This window comes from Dermacentor albipictus, chromosome 1 (genome assembly GCF_038994185.2).
Source record: "Dermacentor albipictus isolate Rhodes 1998 colony chromosome 1, USDA_Dalb.pri_finalv2, whole genome shotgun sequence".
NCBI classification, from domain to species: Eukaryota; Metazoa; Arthropoda; class Arachnida; order Ixodida; family Ixodidae; genus Dermacentor; species Dermacentor albipictus.
The window spans coordinates 408,116,774-408,139,920 of record NC_091821.1 but is presented as its reverse complement, the minus strand read 5'-3'; the positions used below and the strand labels follow the sequence as shown (position 1 = coordinate 408,139,920).

The 23,147-nt window shown below is 47.3% G+C and overlaps 1 protein-coding gene across 1 annotated transcript in view; it reads right to left on the bottom strand.

The window, feature by feature from the left end:
• Positions 1–3,918: 3,918 nt before the first annotated feature.
• Positions 3,919–23,147, bottom strand: part of LOC139054713 (uncharacterized PE-PGRS family protein PE_PGRS20-like) — a 74,097-nt gene continuing 54,868 nt past the window's right edge. Inside the window, exons 2-5 of the mRNA XM_070532187.1 lie at positions 20,949–21,008; positions 10,512–10,841; positions 8,630–8,791; positions 3,919–7,876 (exon numbers count right to left, since the gene is read on the bottom strand). Of these exons, the coding sequence (XP_070388288.1) occupies positions 7,442–7,876; positions 8,630–8,791; positions 10,512–10,841; positions 20,949–21,008 (987 nt within the window). The 3' untranslated portion in view covers positions 3,919–7,441. The remainder of the gene's footprint in view (positions 7,877–8,629; positions 8,792–10,511; positions 10,842–20,948; positions 21,009–23,147) is intronic.

Below are 23,147 nucleotides of genomic sequence, written 5' to 3'. Positions count from 1 at the left end.
TTGATAAGCATGTAAGCGCCTGATTCCGCGTTTCAGAAAAACGAAGAAAATCTGCCGACTTTCATATTGAGTGATGCGCACGTGCTCACGTTGCCGCAAGTGCATCGACTCCGCATTGAGAAACACTGAATGCAAAGAAAGAACTAAAAACGAAAGATGCCGTGCAAGGAATACTTCGTTGGGAGCCTGTTTAGCCGGAACACTTCCAAAATTGGTTCGGTGCTGTGTAAAGGACTGCGCTGAGTAGTGACTGCCTCACGCATCAGCGTTGGTGCTATATGCTGTTGCGGCAATAATGCTGGAATGACTGTTAAGATGAACGATGGTAAATCCGGATTTTAAGTTAGTATGTACCTAAATTGTTCACTGAACGTGCTCCGTACGATGGCGAGCCCGAATTGGGCCTCCTAATTCCCCAGCACCAAATGGCGTAACTGCTCAGCGGCATAATGAGAGTCCGCCGTTGCACACATGCGCACTATACATTTCGCAGAGGTGCCTCTCTCTGCGCCCTATAAGACTTGACCTGAAAAGAGCTCACCTTCGCTTTTACTCGGATCCCTGGTGCGAAGAACATTGCTTCTCGCGAAATATATGATAAACACGGAGCCGCCGTGCTGGGCTGCGCCTTCGTTCGAGCGCGCGGAAATGCATTCTCATTTTTCTTCACGCGCCGCGGCTGCAGGGGCGCGGAAAATAAGGCTGAACGGCCGGTGTGGAACCAACTTCGGGCGAGCATGCTATGCTCCGCAATCGATCACCTCCGTGAGCAAAGGCGGGCGTTCCGGTGCGAGAAACGCAGCGTTACTGGGTCGGTGCAAGCAGGCCACGTGCACACCTGCGCTTTGCAAGGTTTCAAGGTGGTCAGCAAAAGGGGAGGCACGTGTGCCAGGTGCCACAGCTACCCGCCGGGGTGACTCACTGGCTGCGGCGTTCTGCCACTCGACCCGCCGCGGTATAGCCCAGTGGCTATACCCAGGCTATATAGCCCAGGGCTATATAGCCCAGGAGCTCAGACGCGTTGTGCGTCTAAGCTCGAGGTCACGGGTTCAATCCCCTCTATGCGGCGGCCGCATATTGATCGGGTCGTAATTCGAAAATGCTGGTCTCCCAACTATAGACGCATAGCTTCAAGGTAGAGCCTGTGTTTGTTTGAAGTTGGTTGACATCTTTGACTGTGGTCATAAAATCGTGCCTAAATTGTTACCTATGACTCAGCATATCGCAATTTTCTTTCACCTTTATTTCTTATTTTCAATCGCAAATTAATTATTGATAGCGCCTTAGTGGTTACGATGAAATGGGATAGACGCCAACCAAGGTTTAAAACTTCAAGAGTTTACGTTTTAATTGGTCCCGGACAGAAGAGCCAAAAAGCACCTCTTCCTCCCTTCAACCGTTAGATTTCTTTTCTCCCGAATAAATGTAAACCAGTAATCAATACTAAAACAAAACACCATCTGTCGCCATACCAAAGCCGCTTAGCATCGCGCCATGAATCGACCAGCTGTTCGCAGCTCATTTGCCACTCTGACAGTCAGCTAGATATCAGCGGTGCTCGCAAATGCTGAATCATCGCTCTCAATACTGAAAGCAGGTGAAGTTCCTTTTGGTTTTCTGATCTGAACTCCCCTCGTTGATGACAAGTGTGTAGCCGGCTGAAAGCACCTCAACGTTCAAGGCCGGACTGCTAAGTCACCCAGTTAAGGCGTCGTCGGTCTCGCTGTATACAAACGGGCATACAATGCAGCGTTTTCTTGAACATCCACACTCTGTAGAAAAGCCTTTCTGTTTGTCTTCCTGTCGTTCCTTCCCAACAGAGCTGCATTGTATTACAGCGTCTTTAGTCTTTCCTGCTCTTTTTACTTGCCTTGGCTTACTTTCCGTGGCCAGGGTGTGGCTCCGCAGCCAGCAGTCATTGAAGGCGAGTCGACTTTGCACGCACATGCCAGACAGTTCCAATATGACAACAAAAAACACGATAGCAAGCGAGAAGGTGGAAACAATGAGCTTCGCCAAGACAATGCTCGTGCGCTGCTGATATAGCCTGAGTGTTGCTGTTGTTTTCTTCTTTTCACAAGCTGTCACATCAGCAATCTCTTCCAAAGTAAACTGTAACTATATGCGGTCTGTGTATTCAACCGCTGTGGCGCCCGCCGCGGTGGCTGTGCTGCTGTGCCGTTCAGCCGATAAGAACGAGGTCACGAGTTCGATACCTTGTCTCGGCGGCCGCAATTCGGCCGGAGCGGAATGCAAGAACGTCTGGCCTCTTAGGTTTAGGTGCATGTTAAATAACTGCAGGTGGTCCAAATCAATCCGCAGCCCTCCAGTACACGGCGCCCCCCCGTGCCGCACTATTGCATTGGGAAGCTAAACCCGATAAACGTATATACCTATCGTGAGCCTCTGTGGTTTCAAAAGCCAGCAAGAACGCAACACCTTGCTTGCGAAAAAACAACAATGGACAAGGCAGCTCGTTTTTACGATTCGGTTCTTGGTCAAAGGTATTCGGTATCATTCTTTCTCGCAATTTAGAGCGTCGCGCAAAGGTACCCGCTCAAGTACATCGTATTTTAGCGTAATGCACGGCCAGTGCCACTTATGTAACGAAGTAATCCCCTACAACTTTCGTGTCGTGTCATTTGTTGTTGGCAGAAGCAGTCACAGCCGATTATCTTAAGTAAGTGTTCTATTGTCATAAGGTTGGCTTCGGTATGCTTGATGTGATACGCAATCTTTCGTCTAACATCCTTATTGTGCCGCTGGTTTTCAGAAGTGCGGTCGATGAATATAAGTTATATGGCTTTAATGTTCCAAAGCTGCAGTGTGGCCAGTGCATCATAGTGTGCGCGGTAAAACTTCCATGAATCATGCAAGCTTTCCGCAGCTCTGACCCATGAAAGCTCGGAGTCGTGACGTTACTATGGCGCTCCCAACACCATCCTACATTTCTACTTTGTTTCTTTCTTATTTTTTTCCCTTTTACATATTTTCAAGTGACGGAGTCTTAAGTGCAAAACGGCAGCGAGAGAAAGAGAGAGATACGTTTAGGTCAAACAGACATCCTTCGGTTGCTACTGTGCGAGCTTGGCATTACACATACGAACTGTCGGGTTTCGCGATATATCTGACAGGCGTTGATAACATTTAGCGCTTCTCCCGTCACCTCTGATCCCTAATCCCGAAAAGTGTCCATACGTTTTTACTGACTGAAGTGGATACCCAATATGGCCTTGTGAAGGCTTGTGGGTGGACCGCTCCTGTCTGCTATAGTGCAAACTGGATTATACGCTATACGGTGCCACAACCAGCTATGATCGCTGGGTGCACAACAAATATCACAGAACGCTCCTTGATTTCACACACAACACCGATTTTACAGCATACATACAATGCACACCTTACGTTACGCCTTCAGCGAAGTCTTGGTCGCAATAAAAAGAAGAGAGAGTAAGAGAGACTTCGCCTCCTGTCTCCTACGACTACATTTTTGGCAAGACCATCCGACTGCCTGCTGATTAACGAAATTACTGGAAGCTGGAATCAATCACGCTGTGCTAGTGGTTTGACAGATCAATGTATACACCACTGTATTTTAGTATACCGGCTCTCAGCCTGCCTGCCGCCATGTCACAGCCCCAAGCTATCTGACCTTGTGCTATCAAGCGCAACCGAAGTACAACATCGAATAAGTTTATATGATATTCCTGTCACATCACATCTTATTATTAGCTCAACGCATTTAACGATCGAACCACTCCAGCGAGGACAAGACGAGAAAACGGTGTGTTTTTCACTCATTTGTAAATTTGCCGCACGTCCATCCAAACGAACATGAAATTCTACTTACCCTTAAGGGCTTTCGACGAAAAGAAAGAAAAGAAAAGAATGCGACAAAAAACACGCTCTCACAGCATGTACAAAACAAGCGCTTTATTAAAAACGTTGGAATGAGCTCCAGCAGCGGCATCTCGCGTGCAAATTAAAAAACAAAATACAACTCCTATTGAATTACGCATCAAGTGAGGCAGTGCAACTTGAAAAACAGCGGGTAACTGTAAGTCGTCACAAAACAGAAGAGTAGCGCGACACATAAAGTTTACGTAGGAATAAAACAAGAGTATCGCTCAACAATATGTCAGCCACGTGTGACCGACTCACAGGAGTGGAAATATCACGCTATCCGTGAAGTGAGAAATTAAGCGACATTAGACTTAAAAAGTATTTTTCGGTTATTCGCTCACTCAATTCTCTGGCGCTCTTTCGCGTCAAGGCCGCGAAGAAGGCGAATGCAACAGTCTGCTATTTTGGTCTCAATAATCGCAAATTCCAGCTTCCTCAACGCCTCACGGGCGTGGAAGCTCGAATTATCGCTCTTTCCTGCCAAAATGAATCAGGCTAACCACAAACCTGCTGTTGTGGAGTGTCGTATAAACACAATGACGTCATTCGCCGTGCAGCCAACACACACCAGGGAGCTAAGCGAGCGAATGAATCTCGGCCCTTACTCAAGTCTGGAAACGTAATCGTCTGTTGCAATTCGTTGTACATTGAAGTAGAACTGAGAAAAGCAGATTTCGGGTTCATAGTTAAAAAAAAACAATAAATAGGTGGAGTTAGTACAGGGATACGGGATTCATTGTACTCTAAAATCTGGCCATGTGCCTGTGGTGTTAAAAGCATTCAGACATACAAACACCATCAATGAACACCATGAGAGCAGTTCGCGGTTCACTTATGGGTACAAAGAAGTGTTGAGTAAATCCGTGCGACCCAGTTGTGCGACTTGCGATGATAAACAGAAACTGTATGTGGTTTTGCTTCATCACACAATGAGCAACGCGCTCGTACGGGGCCGTGAGGCCAGGCACAACACAACGAAAAGAAAACGAACTTACAAACGAAATATAGGTCACGCAGCAGCGCCCGGCATAGCAGGACACTGCCCACAGACAAACTCAATGAATAATGTAGATCAACATCCACGCTGTTTATAAATATGAAACAACTTTTACAAAACAGAGGAAGAACAGGTTCAACTGTAATAAATCATGGACGAAGCTTAATACTTCGAAGAAAGCCTACGCCAATGATAATAAGCAATAAGAAACTAAAGATCAGCAGAAAAAAAAGGAACGCGTAGTCCGAAATAAGTAGAATAGAACAGCAACAGGCACACATTCTGTGGTTAGTAGAGAAGCATCCATGCACAAAATTTATCTGTAGATAATGTTTGAAATCGTTGTCCAATAGTCTGAAATCAACAGTATTGATGCATCAAAATTCTTTTCTGACGCGTCAATGTTTTCTGCAGACCGGGCTGCTTGCGCATATGTACCATCAGCACAAATTGAAATGCGAACATGAAAGAAATAATCAGAAAAACTATTAGGCGTGATAACATGGAAGTGTAATGACCAATAGCTCCATAGCATGGTTCTAAACGTTCTTTATTCTCAAATTTACTCTTTGGAGCCCAAATTAGGTCTATGTTAAAGAGATAGATGGGCACACAAAGCTGCGAGTGGCTTTCAAATCGTTGGCGTCCGAATTTATGTTGATGGTACACAATTTCCTAACAGGCTATTTGTGTCCCCAAAGCCACTTTTCCTGACAACTTCGTCCCGTCCTAAAATGATCGTCGACAGGGTCAGACGCTCTTTTTTAAAGCACTGTGTAATCCTGCAGCCGTCTTGGTTATGGCAACACAAATTAATTAGGCTTTGTTTTGAAATAAAGAAACGAGAAACATGCATACAAAATTGTGACGTAGAGGTTTCATATGAAACAATGCACACATAACGTGGTCGTTTAGACATACATAATCAGCCTTCGAGTGGCAGGCTTTGTACATGCGTGCACCAAATAATCTTGTCAAAGCGTGGCAGTCAAGGCTCAGGCAGTTCAGTATGAAAGCGGACACGTTCCCACAGGTAATTTTTGTGGAATAGCGAAGAGCGACACGATTGCACATACTGACGAAAACACTCCAGAACTACCTCTGTACAACCAACAGGCTGCGACATAACGTGAAATATAACGCATATCTTACCGACGAACAACTCAAAAAACAAGAACTTCTTCTATTACCGAAGTCACAACTACAGCCTTAAGTAAATACCTTATTTTTATATACTCGTTTAAAACAATTACCGATAAAGTGTTTGCACAACAAGTGAACTAGATTTTCTTCCAGAATTTAACTTATAAACCATGGTATACAGCCATGGTTCAGTGTGGAGACGTCTGGACAACGGTAGTACGCGTATTTTGCTTCCGTCATACCCGTGTCTCCCTCGTACCCGTTTTGTCCCAGTTCTCAGGGTAATGTAGGCTCTCCAAGAAAAGGAAAATGCTCATGGGCACACACCAAGGTGCGATAACATTTCGGGAACTTTATAATAGCAATATGGGTTTTCAAGCCTGCAAAATTTCTTAAGGCTCTGGTGTTCTTTAAGTTACCTCGGTATTGCTGTGATTTCAGCTGTCATTGCTGAACAACTGTTGTGAACTTCCTACAGCACTTTTGTTGCACTCCAGAAATTCATGGCAGTGTTTCTGGAAGTTCGGACTGGTTGCTTGGGCAGCATTTTTATGAGCATGTCACTGAATAAGCATTCGTCACCACTCTTCGTTCGATTGGCCCCATCTAAACTTTGCGCGGAAATGTGCCTCTACAACCAAAACTTACCCAATTCACTGTACTACCTTCCCTACCGAACACTGCACGCGGCGCCTACGGGTCGGTTATGAACGCCTGGAAATGAGGGCGGCTAGTTCGAAAAAATTGCTGAAGGCAGCAGTTAACACTCGCCCAGGCATAAAAACGACAATCTTCCTTCAGGCAGTCAGCGAAGGCCCAAAGGCACAGTCGCCACTCTGAAGAAAGCGGTTCTAAAATCCAAACGAAGCACAATAAACATCCTGATTTGGCATAGGCTGCTCAGTACCATCACCGATTTTACGTATTTCATTGCTCTGCGCAGACGTAACAGCTGGCCCAGCTTGCGTGGACGGCTACCATAGCGTTGTTTTCGGCAAGAGCCTTGCGTGACGCAGAGCATGATACCAGGAACGTGTGCGGGAGCTTTCGAACTGTACAAGTGCTGATTAAACCTACGTTGGAACGAGGCTGCGAACGTAGGCTAAATCAACACGTTCACTGCCCCGCAATCTCAGCAGGACGTTCAGTGACACGCAAGGGTGCTTGGCAGATGTCAAGACCCCTCATTTTCGTTGTCCTCTCTTCCTCTAATAGCTGAGCCTGCCTGCATAACTGGCAAAGCATGACGGGCGTGACGTCAGCCATGTTGCTACTGAGCTGCCTCCACACGCATAAGGGGGTCAGCCAGCGCAAGCGGACTGCGGGGACCTCACAGTTCACATCGAAATCGGTGGCCTTTAAAGTGGACGGGACAATAAGTTAGGAGGGTCAATGCGCTTAGTCCTTGTAGACGGGCACCTCGATGGTTCTAAAGCGTCCATCCTTGGTGGCCTGAACGACGCGTACGCGAAGACCTTGCGGCTTGGGGCGCTGCTTGTTGATGATGGACTTCTTGAAGAACTCGGCGGGCTTGCGGCGCCGCACCTTCTTGACGGTGCGCGAGGAACCTCCGGTGGCTCCGCCGGTTCCGGTGGCTCCGGCGGTTCCGGTGGCTACGCCGGCTCCGGTGTATCCGCCGGCTCCGGTGTATCCGCCGGCTCCACTGCCTCCGCTGCCTCCGCTCACACTCCTTGCGACGGTACCGCGGTTGCCTCCGTAGTTAACAGCGATCGGGGATGCTCCCTGAGAGGCCACCACAGGAGTCAGAACGGGCCCGGCAACGGCGGGTCTCGCAGCCAGGCGACGGAACGAGGGCTTGCGAACCACTGGAACCTGTGAAGTGGAGTGTGGTGGGTCGAATGATGAGATCCTCTGGTTAAAGCTGGTTTTTTCATCTTTGACATCGGTTCGGCGATGCGGATCAATAGTTAGTCCCGTATTGTCAGCGAATTACGTACTATATTCGCCGGCCACCAACCAACGAGAATATGCCATTAATCGCGCATCTATAAATACCCAACCTCTGGCGGAAACAGGTGCAAGATTTTAAGTAAACCCGATAACGAAATGAAGAAAAAACAGCAGTGTAGTCTCTCTGAATATCAGACGTTCTTCAGCGCAGCAAGAACGAAGTCCTGGTATCAATTCGATGTCGTGGTGGCGGCATTTACATTGAGCCGTAAGTCACAGGAGCTTTGTTGTTTCCCCGAAGCCGGCCAGGACAACTTCCCAGGCGCAGCCCCGCTGCAACCTTTAAAGCGCTCTAAAGTGGTTCGCCTTCTTAGCATAGTCTGCAACGCTTCCGCCAACGCGCCCAACACAATTTCTGTGTTTTGCACTGAGGAATATTGAAAATCGGATCCGGTTATTTGTACTAACGCGGGTATTTCAATGCCGGTCTACCCAGTCAATCCCGTAACCGATAAGGCAACTCGCGCGGGCGGAGCGCTTGCCGACAACACGTGCAAGGCGAAATCCACCTTCAGCCAAAATAATGTATCAACCTCAAATTCGTAGCAATGTGTTTCCAAGATCTTTTTTTTTTATTACTGTTCTACAGCAATCATAGAGGAACGCTATACATACCTGCTGGGAGTACGCCTGCTGAATGGGGCCATGTCTCGCCGATATCTCGCCGATTGGGTAGAGAGAGTGGTGTACGGGAACCCTCCTCAGGGGCGCGGCCGCGTACGCCGGTGCAGCCGCCACGAACGAAGGCGTCGCCGCGACGGTGGCCAGGTGGTGCACCTGCGTTCCAGCGATCGAGAACGCAATCAACACGGCTCATGTTATACTTGCGTGTAGCGCAAATAACTGCCTCTACATCGCTTGTTCCTCTCCATGATTCACTGGCGGAATTTCTCATTGTTCACGACTGGCCTACATTGTTCGGTTTCGTGCGCTAGTTGTCGATAGTTGTGCGCTATACCGCACTTAGGTGCAGTTTCGTATTTTTTTTTTCGTCACTTTTTTGGTTTTATCTGAGCTTTTCTTTCTTGCTGTCACGTTTGATTCCATTTTCTATCTTGCTCCTGCACCAGCTGGCCTATACCAGCTGGCCTATACACTGCAAGGCTGACCTCCCAACTTATCCCTCTCTTCCTCCTGTCCTCTACTCCGGATGAAAATCGTTGAGGAGTCTTAAAGTTTAAATGTATGTGTCCATACAGTCTCTCCCCCTTTCAATTATTCTTTGCAATGTTTCAGCGCAGCAAAGCTTATCAACATTCGTTGACTTTTCGTCGTTGGTTTCACCGGTTGCGTGTTGGCCCGTTAACGCAGTGTGAAATTGGCTAGTTGAGTGTCGATGCGAGTGCAACATTTGTTTATCATTAACTAATGACAATATCGTTAGATAACGAGGTAAGAACACTCGTTTAGTACGAAACTTGTTCCACACAGTGCTTAGGTTGTACCAAAAGGAAAATTCGAAATTTTCCCCGAGCGCAACGCACAAAGATCCTAAGTCAATATGGCGTTAAAGTCAGCAGCTATAGATGTTACGCTCTACTGACATTTTGAGCATTTTCTCGCAACCCATTGTACACGTGCAGACTACACCTATGGTTCCGGTGATGCCCAGAGGTCAATCAACTGAAGGTCGGCTTACTTTACCTGTCACTGATTACGGTTCATAACAAAATGCAAGCTGAACCAACTTCCTCATTCTAAACCGTTGTCTAAAAGATCACATTCATCACATTTGGAATGAAAAATTTCTAGAGCTCGATGGCCCTATATTGATCAATTGATTGAATCATGTGAACCATAAATAGCAGACTGCTTATTTTGTTTTCCATTTCAAAGCACCATTGTGGCCGGACCCTTCATAAAATTTTAGCGTACGTGCAGAGTTTTCCTGCCGTAACTTTTGTTCTGATATTCCGTACTTGAGTACAACAAGTACTTGAGCACTTGATACTTGTTGAAACAAGTACTTGAGGCGTCGTTATGTTTATCTAAATGCTCACATATGAACTTTTTTTTAGCTTGCTCTACGCACCATGCACGTGGCTGACCAGTCCTTGATGGCTCTACTGATCAGTGTTAGGACCGCTGGAAACAGGACTGGATACATACTCGTGATTAATCTAAAACGCGTGAGTCATAGGAGGTACTTTCAGTCTTGTTGTGCAAAACCCCATATATACGTTCAACAAGACTTCTGTCAGCAGAAAGAACACCCGAATTTCAGAGCTTTTACAATAATTTCGACTTCAGTGGCCGGCGCTTGGGGACAACTAAATTCAGTCGTTACAAGCATTGGTTGAGGTCAGTGTCTTAGCTACTGTCAAAGTGTTTTTGTTTCCTCTTTCCGTTCACATTGGCTGCGAAATTCGTAGAAATGACGTATAGGCAAGGAAGGTAAAGTAGTGTCCAGTCCACCTACACTATTAATCTATCCGAAGATCTGTGTGACGCCGTACTATAGCACCGCGTGTGGAGACGCGTGCTCGTCAAACCTTACCTGTGGCTGTGGCCTGGGCGCCACCAGGCGGTAGTGGTGCGGCGCGGCGGAGGCCGCGCTGGCGACGTGAGCGGCGGGCGGCTGCTGCGACTCGATGCGCACCGAGGCGGGCGCCGAGTCCTGCGTGCCGGGCTCGTTGGTCTTGACCCAGGCACGGAAGCCCCGGTGGTCGGCCACGTACTGCACCTGCCGGAACAGGCCGGCGGCGTCGCGGAACCCGTACATGCCGGTCTTCACGCCGTTGCCGGCGTCCTGCTCGTGCCTCGACTGGCGGTTGCCGTACTCGTCCTGCGTCTCGTAGCCGAACTGGTACGGCTGAGGAGCGTAGACCTGCGCGAAGGAGGGTGGGCGACAGCCTCTGTCAGTCACGAGGTGCACGGAAAGAAAGAAAGAAAGAAAGAAAGAAAGAAAGAAAGAAAGAAAGAAAGAAAGAAAGAAAGAAAGAAAGAAAGAAAGAAAGAAAGAAAGAAAGAAAGAAAGAAAGAAAGAAAGAAAGGAAGAAAACTTGGCGTGGGCCACCGGACAGGGGCACGAACGGTTTGCTATGTTTTAGAGGGCAAAAAACCTAAGGGTATAAAAAGACAAACGGAAGAGCAAGAAAGCAGTAGCCGAACGCACACGTAGAAATGCGCCCACACCACGCCTGCAAGCGGTCAGCGGGGCCGGTTGATTTCGGAAATCGTAACAGCCGCGTTGACATAAACGCGACAGCAGCGTGCCGCAATCTTTATCGCATAACGATAATTGCTACGCGACAGCGTTTTCATGCGCCGCGTCCCCCATCGTCCGAAACAAACGGTAACTTGTTTGTCGGAATTTTTGGTTCGCCGTGGTCAATGGAGAAGAGCACAGAACGGCACTCGTATCTCTCCCTGAATGCGATACGACAGCGTTTGTGCGCAACGCGTTAGGCGACTTAACCCGTCTCGAACTATCGTCTCCTGTCTAATCAATGCGATTCGGATTCCTCAACGCAATAGCGTAGTTTATATCAATTCAATGACTTAGAAGCGCGAATTGATGCGCCAATTTTCGCATTCATGTAAATGCCGCTATAAACCACTTCGTTTTCTGATTGTGTGGCAAGCATCGCTTTGCTGTTAATGCACCTTCACGCTTTCCGTCGAGTATTTGACTGCCTGCAAAGAAGCTTATAACGAAATTTTAAAAATGCTTTCCATTCTTTTCATTATTTTCTTTAATTTTATGTCTAAGCAGTTTCAACGCAAGATGTTGCAGCGATGCTTCAGATAAAGGTGTCGTCCTTGAAAAGCGAAGCAGGGCTCCTGGAGCCTGCCGTGCAAATGTCTGTCCGGATTAGGGACTTAGAACTTTATATATAGCATTCACAAAGCGGGCGGCTCTCCAGATTATCGACGGCAGAAGTGAGTGCCCATCTTTTTTCGCAACGCCAGAGGCAGCAACGAATTGGGTATTCTGTGGATTTCACAACGCTTCTCACAAATGGAGCTGTCAGCCATACATCTGCGTTAGGCGTTCTCTACTATGCCTTTTTTTTTATTAGATAAGAATAGAAGAAAATTCTGGCATTGTATGTTTACGCGTGCTTGGCCTTGAAGAATACACGATTCGGCTCATTGGTAGTCGAAACTTTGACTCCCAATTAATTTGTCGTAGATTTCAGTATGTGGTTTTTGAATGTGTGTTGGTCTGCTGAAAGTAGAGTTATTCCTTCTCCCTTATTGTATAACACTGAGCACCGGAATAGGCAGTTTTCACTCGCATAGCAGATACGAAATCAAAAAATTTCCAGCTTATAACGATGAAAACTTGAGTGCGCTTGTCACATGGAGACTCGCAACCGGTACTCAAGAAGCACGACTAGCGTCATCAAAGTTACTATTATAGATTACGCTGACAGGTTAGACTGGGTTCGCCTGACAGGTTCTCTTCTCGCATTTTGAATTACGCACTTTAACTCTTAATAACGGGTTCGCTTGAAGGAAAATAAATCTTATTCTTCAACAAAGTGAAACAAATGCGTCCTTATAACCCCCCATCGCCCCCTCCCCTCATATTGCTTACCTGTCGACAGAGTATCAACGTGAGGTCTCATTCCATTGCTACACTGTAGGAGCCTTTTGTCTGTGTTTGACTGCTGATTGTAAAGTGTCACCACTACACGTTGAAGAAATGAAACTCAATTTACACGAAACTAAATGTCTTGGTTTCCCGGCGAGTGCCCCTTTGTATAATGGTCTTTACAGATGATGAAGACATACATTGTCGTACGTTGTTATGTGGTGCCTATATTGTATATGATTGCGTTTACTAAATTACCTGCAGGCTCTCAGTTCTATATACAAGGCGGCTACTGCATTTATGCAGTACGTGAGTCACGCTTTAATAGTATGAAAAGCGAGCATTGTGTGCGAATTGCTTCCTGTTTTGAGGGAGTACCCGCGGTATTGCGGCAACGACTAATATTCGCGTCTGTCAGAACCTATGAGGGCACTGCGCATGATCCAACGTCCCCGCCTCGTTGCAGGCCGCGATATCACGTCTCTTACGCGAGCGAAGGCTCTATCCATTGCGTCATTAGAGAAGGAGGAGACACAGAGAAAGGCGCCCTTCGGATTACGGTAGTTTGCCGAGATCGCAACTTCTCGACCGACGCGATTCACCTTGAAGTATAGGGCCGGCGTTCCGATGTTGCATTTTGGCAACGCTCGGTGCCCGCGGTGTTACGAAACGCAGGCGGTCCCGACCGCCCTCTCGCATTGGCTCGTGCAGTCCCGATCGGCGGCATTAAGAAGCGGATTGTTTGATTCAGGCAGTGGAGCGGCCCGACCAAACTTCTAACGGCGGGCAGTTGAAGTACGTCGACGAAGAGCCGGCCATCACGACCACGTGATCACGACGCTCGCGCGGAGCAGCTGCTCCGTGCGTCCACGCGCTGCAGAGAAGGCGGGCACATGCGGGACATACGCGTCCTCGCACGTTGTCCGAGCCGTCGCCGAGCTGCAAACGAATAAAAAAGGAGTCCGCATCGTCGGACGGGCCGTACACACGAGAGCGCGCGGCCGATCCCGAGAGCCGGCGTCAGGCATGCAGACGCCGAAAGACGTCGTGTCGGCGCCGGTATATGTGCTCGATAAACAATAGGGCAGCGCCGCGGACTCGGTGCGTGTCGTTTTGTGTACGGGGAGGCGCGCGGAGCGTTGCCTTGGCGTGACGCCGCTCGAGACAATCCGCGCGCCGTCGCTCACGCACGAACTCCGCGCATAAGTGTACATCACTGCGACGCACGCTACAACGCTATACGAACCACGCATACGCTCGGCACACGGTGCACAGAGATTCGTGCAGTGTATGGCGACCTCGAATCGATAGATCCGCGACACGAAGTGGTTATTATTTCCTTTTGTGTTTGCCTCTCGCGGTTAGCTTTCTCCGATTTATAACGCGAGTTCGGGCAGGCAGGGAGCGTTGTCTGGCAATCATCTTTCGGGCCGTAATGGCGGCTGCTTGTGAGGTGACATTGTATGTTCCGCCCGAAACGAGTTCAAGAAATCTGATATGCGCTCGGGCAACGTACGGGCGATCCCGTAAGTCGATGACTATCCTGCGTGCGGAGGGCCGCGTTGCAGACCGCGCGGAACTGACCCTTTTAATTATCGGGGAAACGTGGCCGATGAAGTGCTATATCTCTACCGAAGGCGCTTAGCATGCATGCATGTACGCGTGGTCAGCATCAATACGTGCAGAGCGATTGTTTTCCTCGTTTTCGCGGCCTACACTTCGCGACTGCAGTTGAAAAAGACACTAATTCTAAAGGCGCGCGTTTTTTCTCTACTCTTTCTTTCTCTCTGCTTTTCCCTCCCTTCGTGTGAGATTAACCGTAATAGTTGAGTCTCAGCTGAAGTAAACTGAAGTGGCTTTTTTAAACGGAAGCTGCAGCCAGTCACGTCTGCCATGGAAACACCTCACACGCCACTATCAGATGGCAGAAGTGACAACAAGAAAACTGGTGTTCTCACACCGATAACGCTGGGCCCCCGAAGTGAAGATATGATAACAGCAAAGCTACGTAGCTGCGCATCCGTTCAACCAGATGCGTCGTCTCTTTTTTTTGTTTTACATTAATATATATATATATATATATATATATATATATATATATATATATATATATATATATATATATATATGCAGGTATAGGCTGTGGCATCAGCAAAGCGTGGCTTCGAGTATCTCTACGCGTACGTTGAAATCTCCAGCTGGGATTGAAATTACGCTATAGTCGTAAAGGTAAGAGGATAGCCTACCTTGTGACTGAAGACCACTGATTCCTTTGCGCGGCTTCTAATGCTGCAACGTATCCGACCGCGTGCACCTTGAAAGCGCTCGCAGTGTCGTTCTTACTGCTGTTGAATGCATAATGAAAGAGCAACTAGTGATCGGGTTATATGCTTAACGTTATACGGCCGTCAAGAGATAAGATCGTAACTTGCGAAGATGTATAGCGCGGAATGCTGACATCCACGCGTGCAGGACAAGCGCGAAATGCAAGTGTTGGCAAAGGTATAGTTGCGCCGAAGGTGACTCCATATATATGATAATCTCACGCAAATAACTTGTTTTTTTTGCGAGACCTAATTCCCACAATGGCATGGTATTTAAAACACTCGTCAGCCATTGCCTCCGGGACATAAATCAATACGAACCAGCGACTGAAAAGAAAATACACATCGTTGACGGTCGATCTCTGCTGTGCGAAATATTTTCTTTGATTCCCCTCTTCATGCAAATGTGTACAGATTGATGCGACGACTCCTTTTATGCCCGGGGACATTGAAGCTGACTTCAGGTGACTGTAACAACTTTATCTTCATTGTTATGGTAAGGCTGAAGTGAATTGTTGTAGTTATTCTTATCGCTTCTAGTTCTGCGTGTTCACTTTACCTTATCTACGTTTAAACATAAACCTTATGATTTGATTTGGTTTGCTCGCTTCATAATTTTGACCCCTTTTCTTTCTGTATTCTTTTATTCTAAATTCACCGGTGCCCATATATATTTTTCTTTATGTTTTGATTCGGCCCTGTACTTTCTATTATACTGCAATAGAAAGCTACAAAATAAATACTGCGCAAAAATTGCCTTAACTTGTCTATTCACCGTCACAATGACGTGCACGTGTAATGAAACATAACGAAATTAATAGATTGTGAGGTTTAACGTCCGCGAAATAGCCATTGGGTTGTTCCAGGTTGATTTTGAGCACCTTTGGCTTTATAAGGTGGACCGAAGTATGGTACGTGAGTGCATTTGCATTCCGCCCCCATCGGAATGTTGCCGCCATGGCAGGGATTGAGGTGCCGATCTCAGCCTCAGCTGCGTAACGTTATTTATAGTCATTGAGCTACCTCGCAGGGTCAGCTTCTAAAGACAACTTGTGATCCAATGGTGGATGTTTTCGCATACGTTCTGTTCAAACAGTGGTAAAGGAGCACGATGTTGAGTGCAGGAGGATCTAGCCTTGCTTAATTTGCCGGCATTTGTTCCGTCCGAGTAGCGGCGACTCAGGTATGAGATCACATGGTTATATGCCGCATCGTCAGGTTTAAGGACAAACGCCGCTCGGGGCACGTTACTCTATCTGTCTTTTATTTCAGCGACATGGACTTCACACGGTAGTTATTATTTCTCTCTCTCCCTCTCTCTCTCTGTTGACATGACATGACATGACAAGAACTTTATTTGAGTCCTGAGGGACTGAGACCTCGGGGAGCCAAAACCGAAGGCTCCCGAAGATCAAGTCGGTGGCTCCACCCACGATGGAACCGGGAGATCAAGTGCCGCCGCAATGTCGTTGGCACTCTGGACAGCCTGGAGTTGAATGTGGAGATTGCTGCTCCTGAGAGATTCCTGCCATTGTTCTTTCGTGATGGGTGGAGAGGCGTTAAGGCCTGGGAGTCATGTATACATTTGGGCACGACTGTGAGTGTTCAGGATCTATCTTGTTAAGGGACCGAGGAGTGGGATACGAACGGGTTTGCAGGAGTCTTAGTGTGGTAGCCTGAGGTTTGTTCAATTTGGGGTGAGGGGGTGGAAATGTCCTCCTGTCGGGTTCGCGTCCCAATGCCTACTTTCCGGCATAATTCCCTGTGTGCCAAAGAGCACAGAATAATTAAACTGTCTCGTAACTGCACAGACAGTTAGGAGGGTGGCAGAACCGTAACAGAGGGCCACCCCGGAATAATTTTAACACGTGGAGTTCTTTGGCCTGCACCCAAAGCACCATACACGAGCGTTTACGCAATCCGCCTCTGTCGGAATGCGACCACCGCGTTCGGATACCGAACCTCATGAGCAGCACCAGAACGTCGTAGTCCCCGTGTGAACCACCGCGCCAGGTGAAGTACAGATTGAACAGTAAGGTATACAGCGAGCGAAAATGAATGAACTGATCGGCACGGGCATCATCTAACAAGTTGGCTAATTTACCAGCAGTGTCGTTATTCTCTGTCATCAATTTTGTCACTTGTCCTCGCGCTCGACCTTGACAGTTCAGCTGCCCCGCGCGCAGCGTTCCATTTCTCGCGAGCGCACGTCACAGCGTGGCGGTGGCGGCGGTCGCCGTCTGTGTGCGACCGTCTGTCTACTCGGCACCCATTTTCCTTCTCACCCTTTCGCCGACGGGCTGGCAGACAGACCTGAGTGCACAGCACCCATTAGATTGTCAGCGCCGGCGCAAAGGGTGGGAAATAGCGTTCGTGATAATAATTATGCGCGCTAGCAGGGCTGATGCAGCATAGCTGCAGCGAGCGAGAAACGCCTGCCAGAACACGCGGCTGGCCCCACGAACTCTCAATCGTACACGCCGCTCGATACGGATACGAGTGCAGCGTCCAGAAGAAAGACCTTCGCGCCAGAGCTTCATATATTAGCGCGTACGGCCGCCGGCCGTGTCCAAAGGGCGCGCTTTCCGCTCGCCACTTGTCGTTCGGCGCGGCGGAACGGTTGGGCGTGGTTCTCTGAATGCGTGGACCTGCGGGAACGAACGCCCGTTTCTAATGCATACCTGCGAAACGCGCAGGTCGCTCAATTTTTCTCGGGGAAAGAAGGCAATACCATGCACTGCAATGCCAAGTACGGTGAGCGCCGAGGCGTTCACGCACCACTAAAGGAGACACGGCCGGGGCTGTACCTAGCTGGCAGATTCCAGGGCTTCTTTATGAGCGTGCGCAGAGGCGATTTGCGCTATAGAGATAGAAACTACCAATTAGCTCGGGTACAAAGGAGCGCAGTCGGCTGGCGATCAAGGGTTAGCCTCTGAAACAACAAAGCAATAAAAGAAATAATCCACCTTTCGTATAGTTTCCTACTTTCCGGCAGGAATTGTTCTTAAGAGAAGCAATTCTTCTCAAGAAGTACGATAGAACCTTGCTGCAAACATTTCGTTGTTCCTTAATTTCGTCTCTCGACTTTCAGTGCCGGTTATGTTACCATCCAGACCTAATTGTACATGCGTGTGGTATTTGTGATGTCTGTTAAGACGCCAGTCAAAGACAGTTAAAGATTCAGCAATTACAAGCCCTGTGGCTTGACCACGGATGCTTCGATTGTATATATTTCATTTGTAACTGATTCAGCCGAAGTAAAAATTTGTTGCTTTTGGCCTGTGGAGGCATTCACATGAACCTAACAAGACCTCACCGAGCTTGACTGCCCGACTGAAATTTGCCTCTCGCAATTGCTTAAACGGGCGAGACGATCTATCCGCTCAAAGTCAAGCCTAGCCGCCCAGTCAAATTGTATCTAAACGCGCTATAGTTCAGAGCGACTTGGTGCAATAGCAACCACGGACAGGACCCTCAGGTCGCAAGAGCTGCTGTCTCGCCTGCGGAAGGAAACAAAGCCGGTTGACCGAGTCAATCGCCTCGAAGCCGGCTGCTGCTCGAATATCGGCCCACAAGCTGGTCTGCAAACGACGAATTTACATACGCGCGATCCTGTCAGGCTGTATCAATCTGACCCGCTGGTGCGGCGTTCATATCAACCAGCCTATTGCAGATACTCGAACGCGACTATCACAGCTGCTGTTGGTGCAGGGAACAGACTCCAGAGAACGCAACTCGAGCCGCACTCGAGACTTCTTTTTTGTTATTGATGTTCAAAAATGAAAATAATAGGCGCATTTCTCTGTGGACCCTGTTTCCTTGGGTCTGCTTAAGCGTCGACCGCAATGCCTTTCCAGTCACTGAGAGTGGGCTCGCTTGTCTGCGTTAAGTAATAACAATAATAAAAAAGTGTAAAAGCCACGCCTTCACCGTCGCCTTTGCCGATATAGTCGCTGCATTACGTTTCCCCCTTGAAGGGGAAAGAAATAAAAATACGAAAAAGAACACGCAAGGAATCGTACCCTGGAATCGGCCAACAATTACTCGTATGCACTGTTTCCACTCACTGGCCTGATTCGAGTGCGCAGAACGAGAATTAATCGATGCAATCAGCGTCGGAAGCGGGCCCGGCCGGCTCAGTGGACATGCGTTTTACTGGAAGCGATGACCCAGCCGATATGCTCGCGGCAAGGTCTTTCTGTGTTTCAAGAACACGCCGCCGGCACACACGCTGCAAGCCCGCAGGAAAAGGGACACCCACCCAGTGGGCTGTCCACACGGCGAGACCTAATCAGCGACAATTAAATCTCGAAAGGGCAACCATTGTGTTCGAGGCTCGTTAGGCGAGTATGCAAACTTGAGTGTCCGCGGTGCTCAAGGGACCGTGCGCGTGGGTTAAACACACGTATCAAAAGCTCGGGTCGCGCAAACGCACACACACTTGTAGGCGCAAAAATAAATGCAGAGACCAATGAGACCCTGCGAAATTTTCGCACAGAGGCGTAAGTGGAACGGTATGCAAGGTCAGCGCTGGGGAGTAAGATTACCGGTATGACCAATAACCAAGTGACAGCCGTCATAATCGCCCTTGTCATTCCATTCTCGAAGTTCACTAAACCGGCAGCGACCCACTAAAAGACATGCAAGGCGCGTAGGCCTTCCAATGATTCGGAGCGCCGGCGATTGATTGCGCACAGTATTGGCGTTGAGTAGATGCGTTATTATTACTAGCAGAGACGTGGCGCCGAAAAATAAGAAAGAGAGCGGAACGCGATGTCATGTCACGCCATTAGGACTCCTACAAGAGTCTGTAGTAGCATATGCAACATTGTAACACATCCCTTCGGTTGCGAATTTTCGTTTCTCCACTTGCCTTTTTTTTTGCATTTCTCCCGTAAATCCTACTTTGACGGATGAAGATTGTTTATTGCTCTTGAATCAGACAGGTTGTGGAATCATTGTTAGTTTGACCATGCCGCGACAGGAGCGCAGGAGCGACATGAATGAAAACCAGAGCCACATTCTGCAGCCAAACTAGTGACACACTATCAGATATGAGTTTCTTTACTTCTTTTATTTATTTATTTATTTATTTATTTATTTATTTATTTATTTGTTTATTTATTTATTTATTTATTAAGGCGATTTTGCCAAATTACAGGCAGTGACGGTGCATACACTGCGCAATGTTCCTTCTCCACTGCACCCCCTCTTCTCGCTTTTTCTTTCATGCTCATTTACCATGTGCAGTGACATATTATGCTGCTACAAGTGCAATTTCATTTTACACGTGTTGTTTCTCAGTGCTTCTTTTTTTTCCGAGACTGTTTAGCCATATAGAAAAACATTTTTTACGAAAGACGGCAGTACTATTGATTACAGTAAATAAATAAAGTCACTTCAAGTATCACTTATTTGGAAATGACATTAGTTTGACGTTACCTCTCAATTATGACTGGGCTTTCTAACGTCTTATCATAGCGGTGAGCAATTCTTTCAATTAAGTGTTGTCATGACGTAATTCGCTGCCTTACTTATATACTCAAGGCCTAATGAACGTTGAGTACGCAGATAATTAACCGAAACAAGTTTAAACTTTTCCCTTTTATACCTGTTTTGTTAATTCCTACCGTGTCTCTTGAATAACTTGACAGGCGCTACCAAATATAATTAATTCAAAAGCAAAACGTAAAAAATTTCCTGCCATTCACAGCGATCTCTTGTTCCTGCAGTCAAATCGCAATGTCTTTTGGTAGTCGTACTTCCACTAAAAACTGACGAAATTCTCACCTTCCAGTGTTCCTGCTTTTCTTTTTTTTTAATGAGAAAGCTAGTATTTTGAAGACGCGACTCATGTTTTAAAATAATGCCTTCGCACAACTGCATGGTGGGCGCCGCGTGTCACTCAGGAAATATTTGCCTAGCCCACATAAAGAAAGAAAGAAAGAAAGAAAGAAAGAAAGAAAGAAAGAAAGAAAGAAAGAAAGAAAGAAAGAAAGAAAGAAAGAAAGAAAGAAAGAAAGAAAGAAAGATACAAAGAAAGAAAGAAAATGACAGAGCAAATTCTCACCTCTTGTTCATCGTAGCCGGCTCTGGCTGAGGCAGCCAGTGCACACGCCAGAAAAGCCACCTGTAGAACGAGAGAACAGGAAAGAAAGGTTAAAACAGGGAACACATCAACTTCCGTTGAAACCACGGATCTACAGAAGCTAACGAGCCCTTCTCAAATCATCATCAGCCACAAACGTAATTCATCATCCTACAACACTTATCGTCATCAGTCGCAAAAAAAAAGCAGTAACCACAAGACTAATACTAATCGATGAATTCCAGCCTTACGCGTCGTAAGCACGTACGGTGTCGCCTTGTCAAGCCACTTGGCCCGTGAAAAGCACATCTGGGATCGATACTACGAATTGGTTTGTACGGATATTCCGCATATCCCCGGTTTACCTCGTTAACCTCGACCACCTCGACAAGGACAACCTCGTTGACTTCACGGCCTTTCCTTTCTCTATGCCTGCCTTTCTCTTCTCTTTTTTTTTTCACGAATTCCATACCTTCCAGAAAGAGACCTCCCACCTGACCATCCCTATTAACTTTACCTATGCTTACCTTGCGAACGTCTTCCCTATGAGAAGACACTAAGACCATCTGCGACTCTCGCCCAGTACATTAATTAACTACACCTTGAAGCCCTCCCCGCTGCCTGAGAGGTTTAAAGACGCTTTAGAAAGCTTGTGTTATACGAAAGTCATTTTTCCTGCGGTTTCTCCACATAATGCCAGAAGGTTTCCACGTACGTTTTTTTGCGACGAATTTTCGGGCCCTGTGGAAGTGACGTCGTGAATTTGCGACAATTCCGAGTCCTGAACAGCAATATTATTTTAGTACATATCTTACATTCTAAAATCAGTATTTCCTTTCTTTTCATTTCAATTTCTTATTAGTTATACACGTATTTATTTATTTATTTATTTATTTATTTATTTATTTAGTTATTTATTTTCTTGCACAGCTCTTGATTCATTTCATTTTATTTATTTTTTCTGCAAAGTTTTTTCTCGCAGTAAATAAATAATCGAACCCAATGCGACGCGCATTATGCAGTGGGCAATGGCAGTGTGTATAGGTTCTTATTCCTTAGCACCGAATTATTCAACCTTAGGTCCTAAACTATATTGTCGACCTAATTCGGAACGCTACATTGACTATGCAAAAATGTTTTGTAATTCACTCGCTGAAATCAATATAGTAAAGTTCCATCGAACCGGGAGTTCATTTGTTAAAGCGCAGCAGATATAAGGAACGGGAACGCGCCACGTTATGGACGCAGACAATAAACTGGGCTCCAAAATAAGGCGGCAACAAAAGGAGCAGTCGAGAGCAAAGTAGACGGACAGAAAGAGAACGAGGATAACGATTGCTCACAATCGAAGGGCGTTCGATCACGAGATTGCGTGCGAGGGCACAACGCCCAAGCTTCGATGAACGCAATGTTTTCATAACCCCGTATGGTCTGTTGTCACTGCCCGCCGCATACGCCCTCCCCTTTTGAAGGTAACGGCTTGAACGAGCAGAAGGATTTGTCCTTCTATAGGCCGCACGTACATTCTCTGAAACGCAACGGCACGCGCGCATATGCACCGCACCCTGGCCTTTCGTGACTTGGTCTATGAGGGCCGGCTTTACGTCATTCAACAAGATTGATCCTTGTCTCATCCAAGAGGTTGCACATACACGCAACGTCCAGACGCTAGTCGCTTTTTGTGGGATATTCGGGATTGGGTACAAAGTACTTGACTAGACGTGTTGAGGTAGCAAAACTCGGGGCTCGAAGTATACTAAAGCTGAGTACATTAGAAATTAGACCAAACGGAAGAAAAATAATATTTGTTGGTTCGTCGCAGTTTCGCCATTAGCGATAGAGCCGTCGTTTGACCAATTGCTATTGGTCAAACGTTTTCGGGCTGCACCCCCTTCTCCTGTATGTCACGCGACGTCACAAAACCGCGAAAACTCACCGCGCCAAAGTGACGCGACCGCGTTAAAGGCGCATTAATATGCCGAACAAAACATAAATTTTGAAGAGCCGGAGACTGCCCCGTTCCGAAAGGAATAGAAGATGGCTGTCCGCCGATCACTGTGCCACCAACTACTCGGAGCTGTCGGGCAGCATGGACTTATTTGCGTATAACCAAACTTTTTGCGTTGCCGTATAACGTTATCGAGCCCTTTCAGCACGTATACGACATTGCTCTGCCAACTC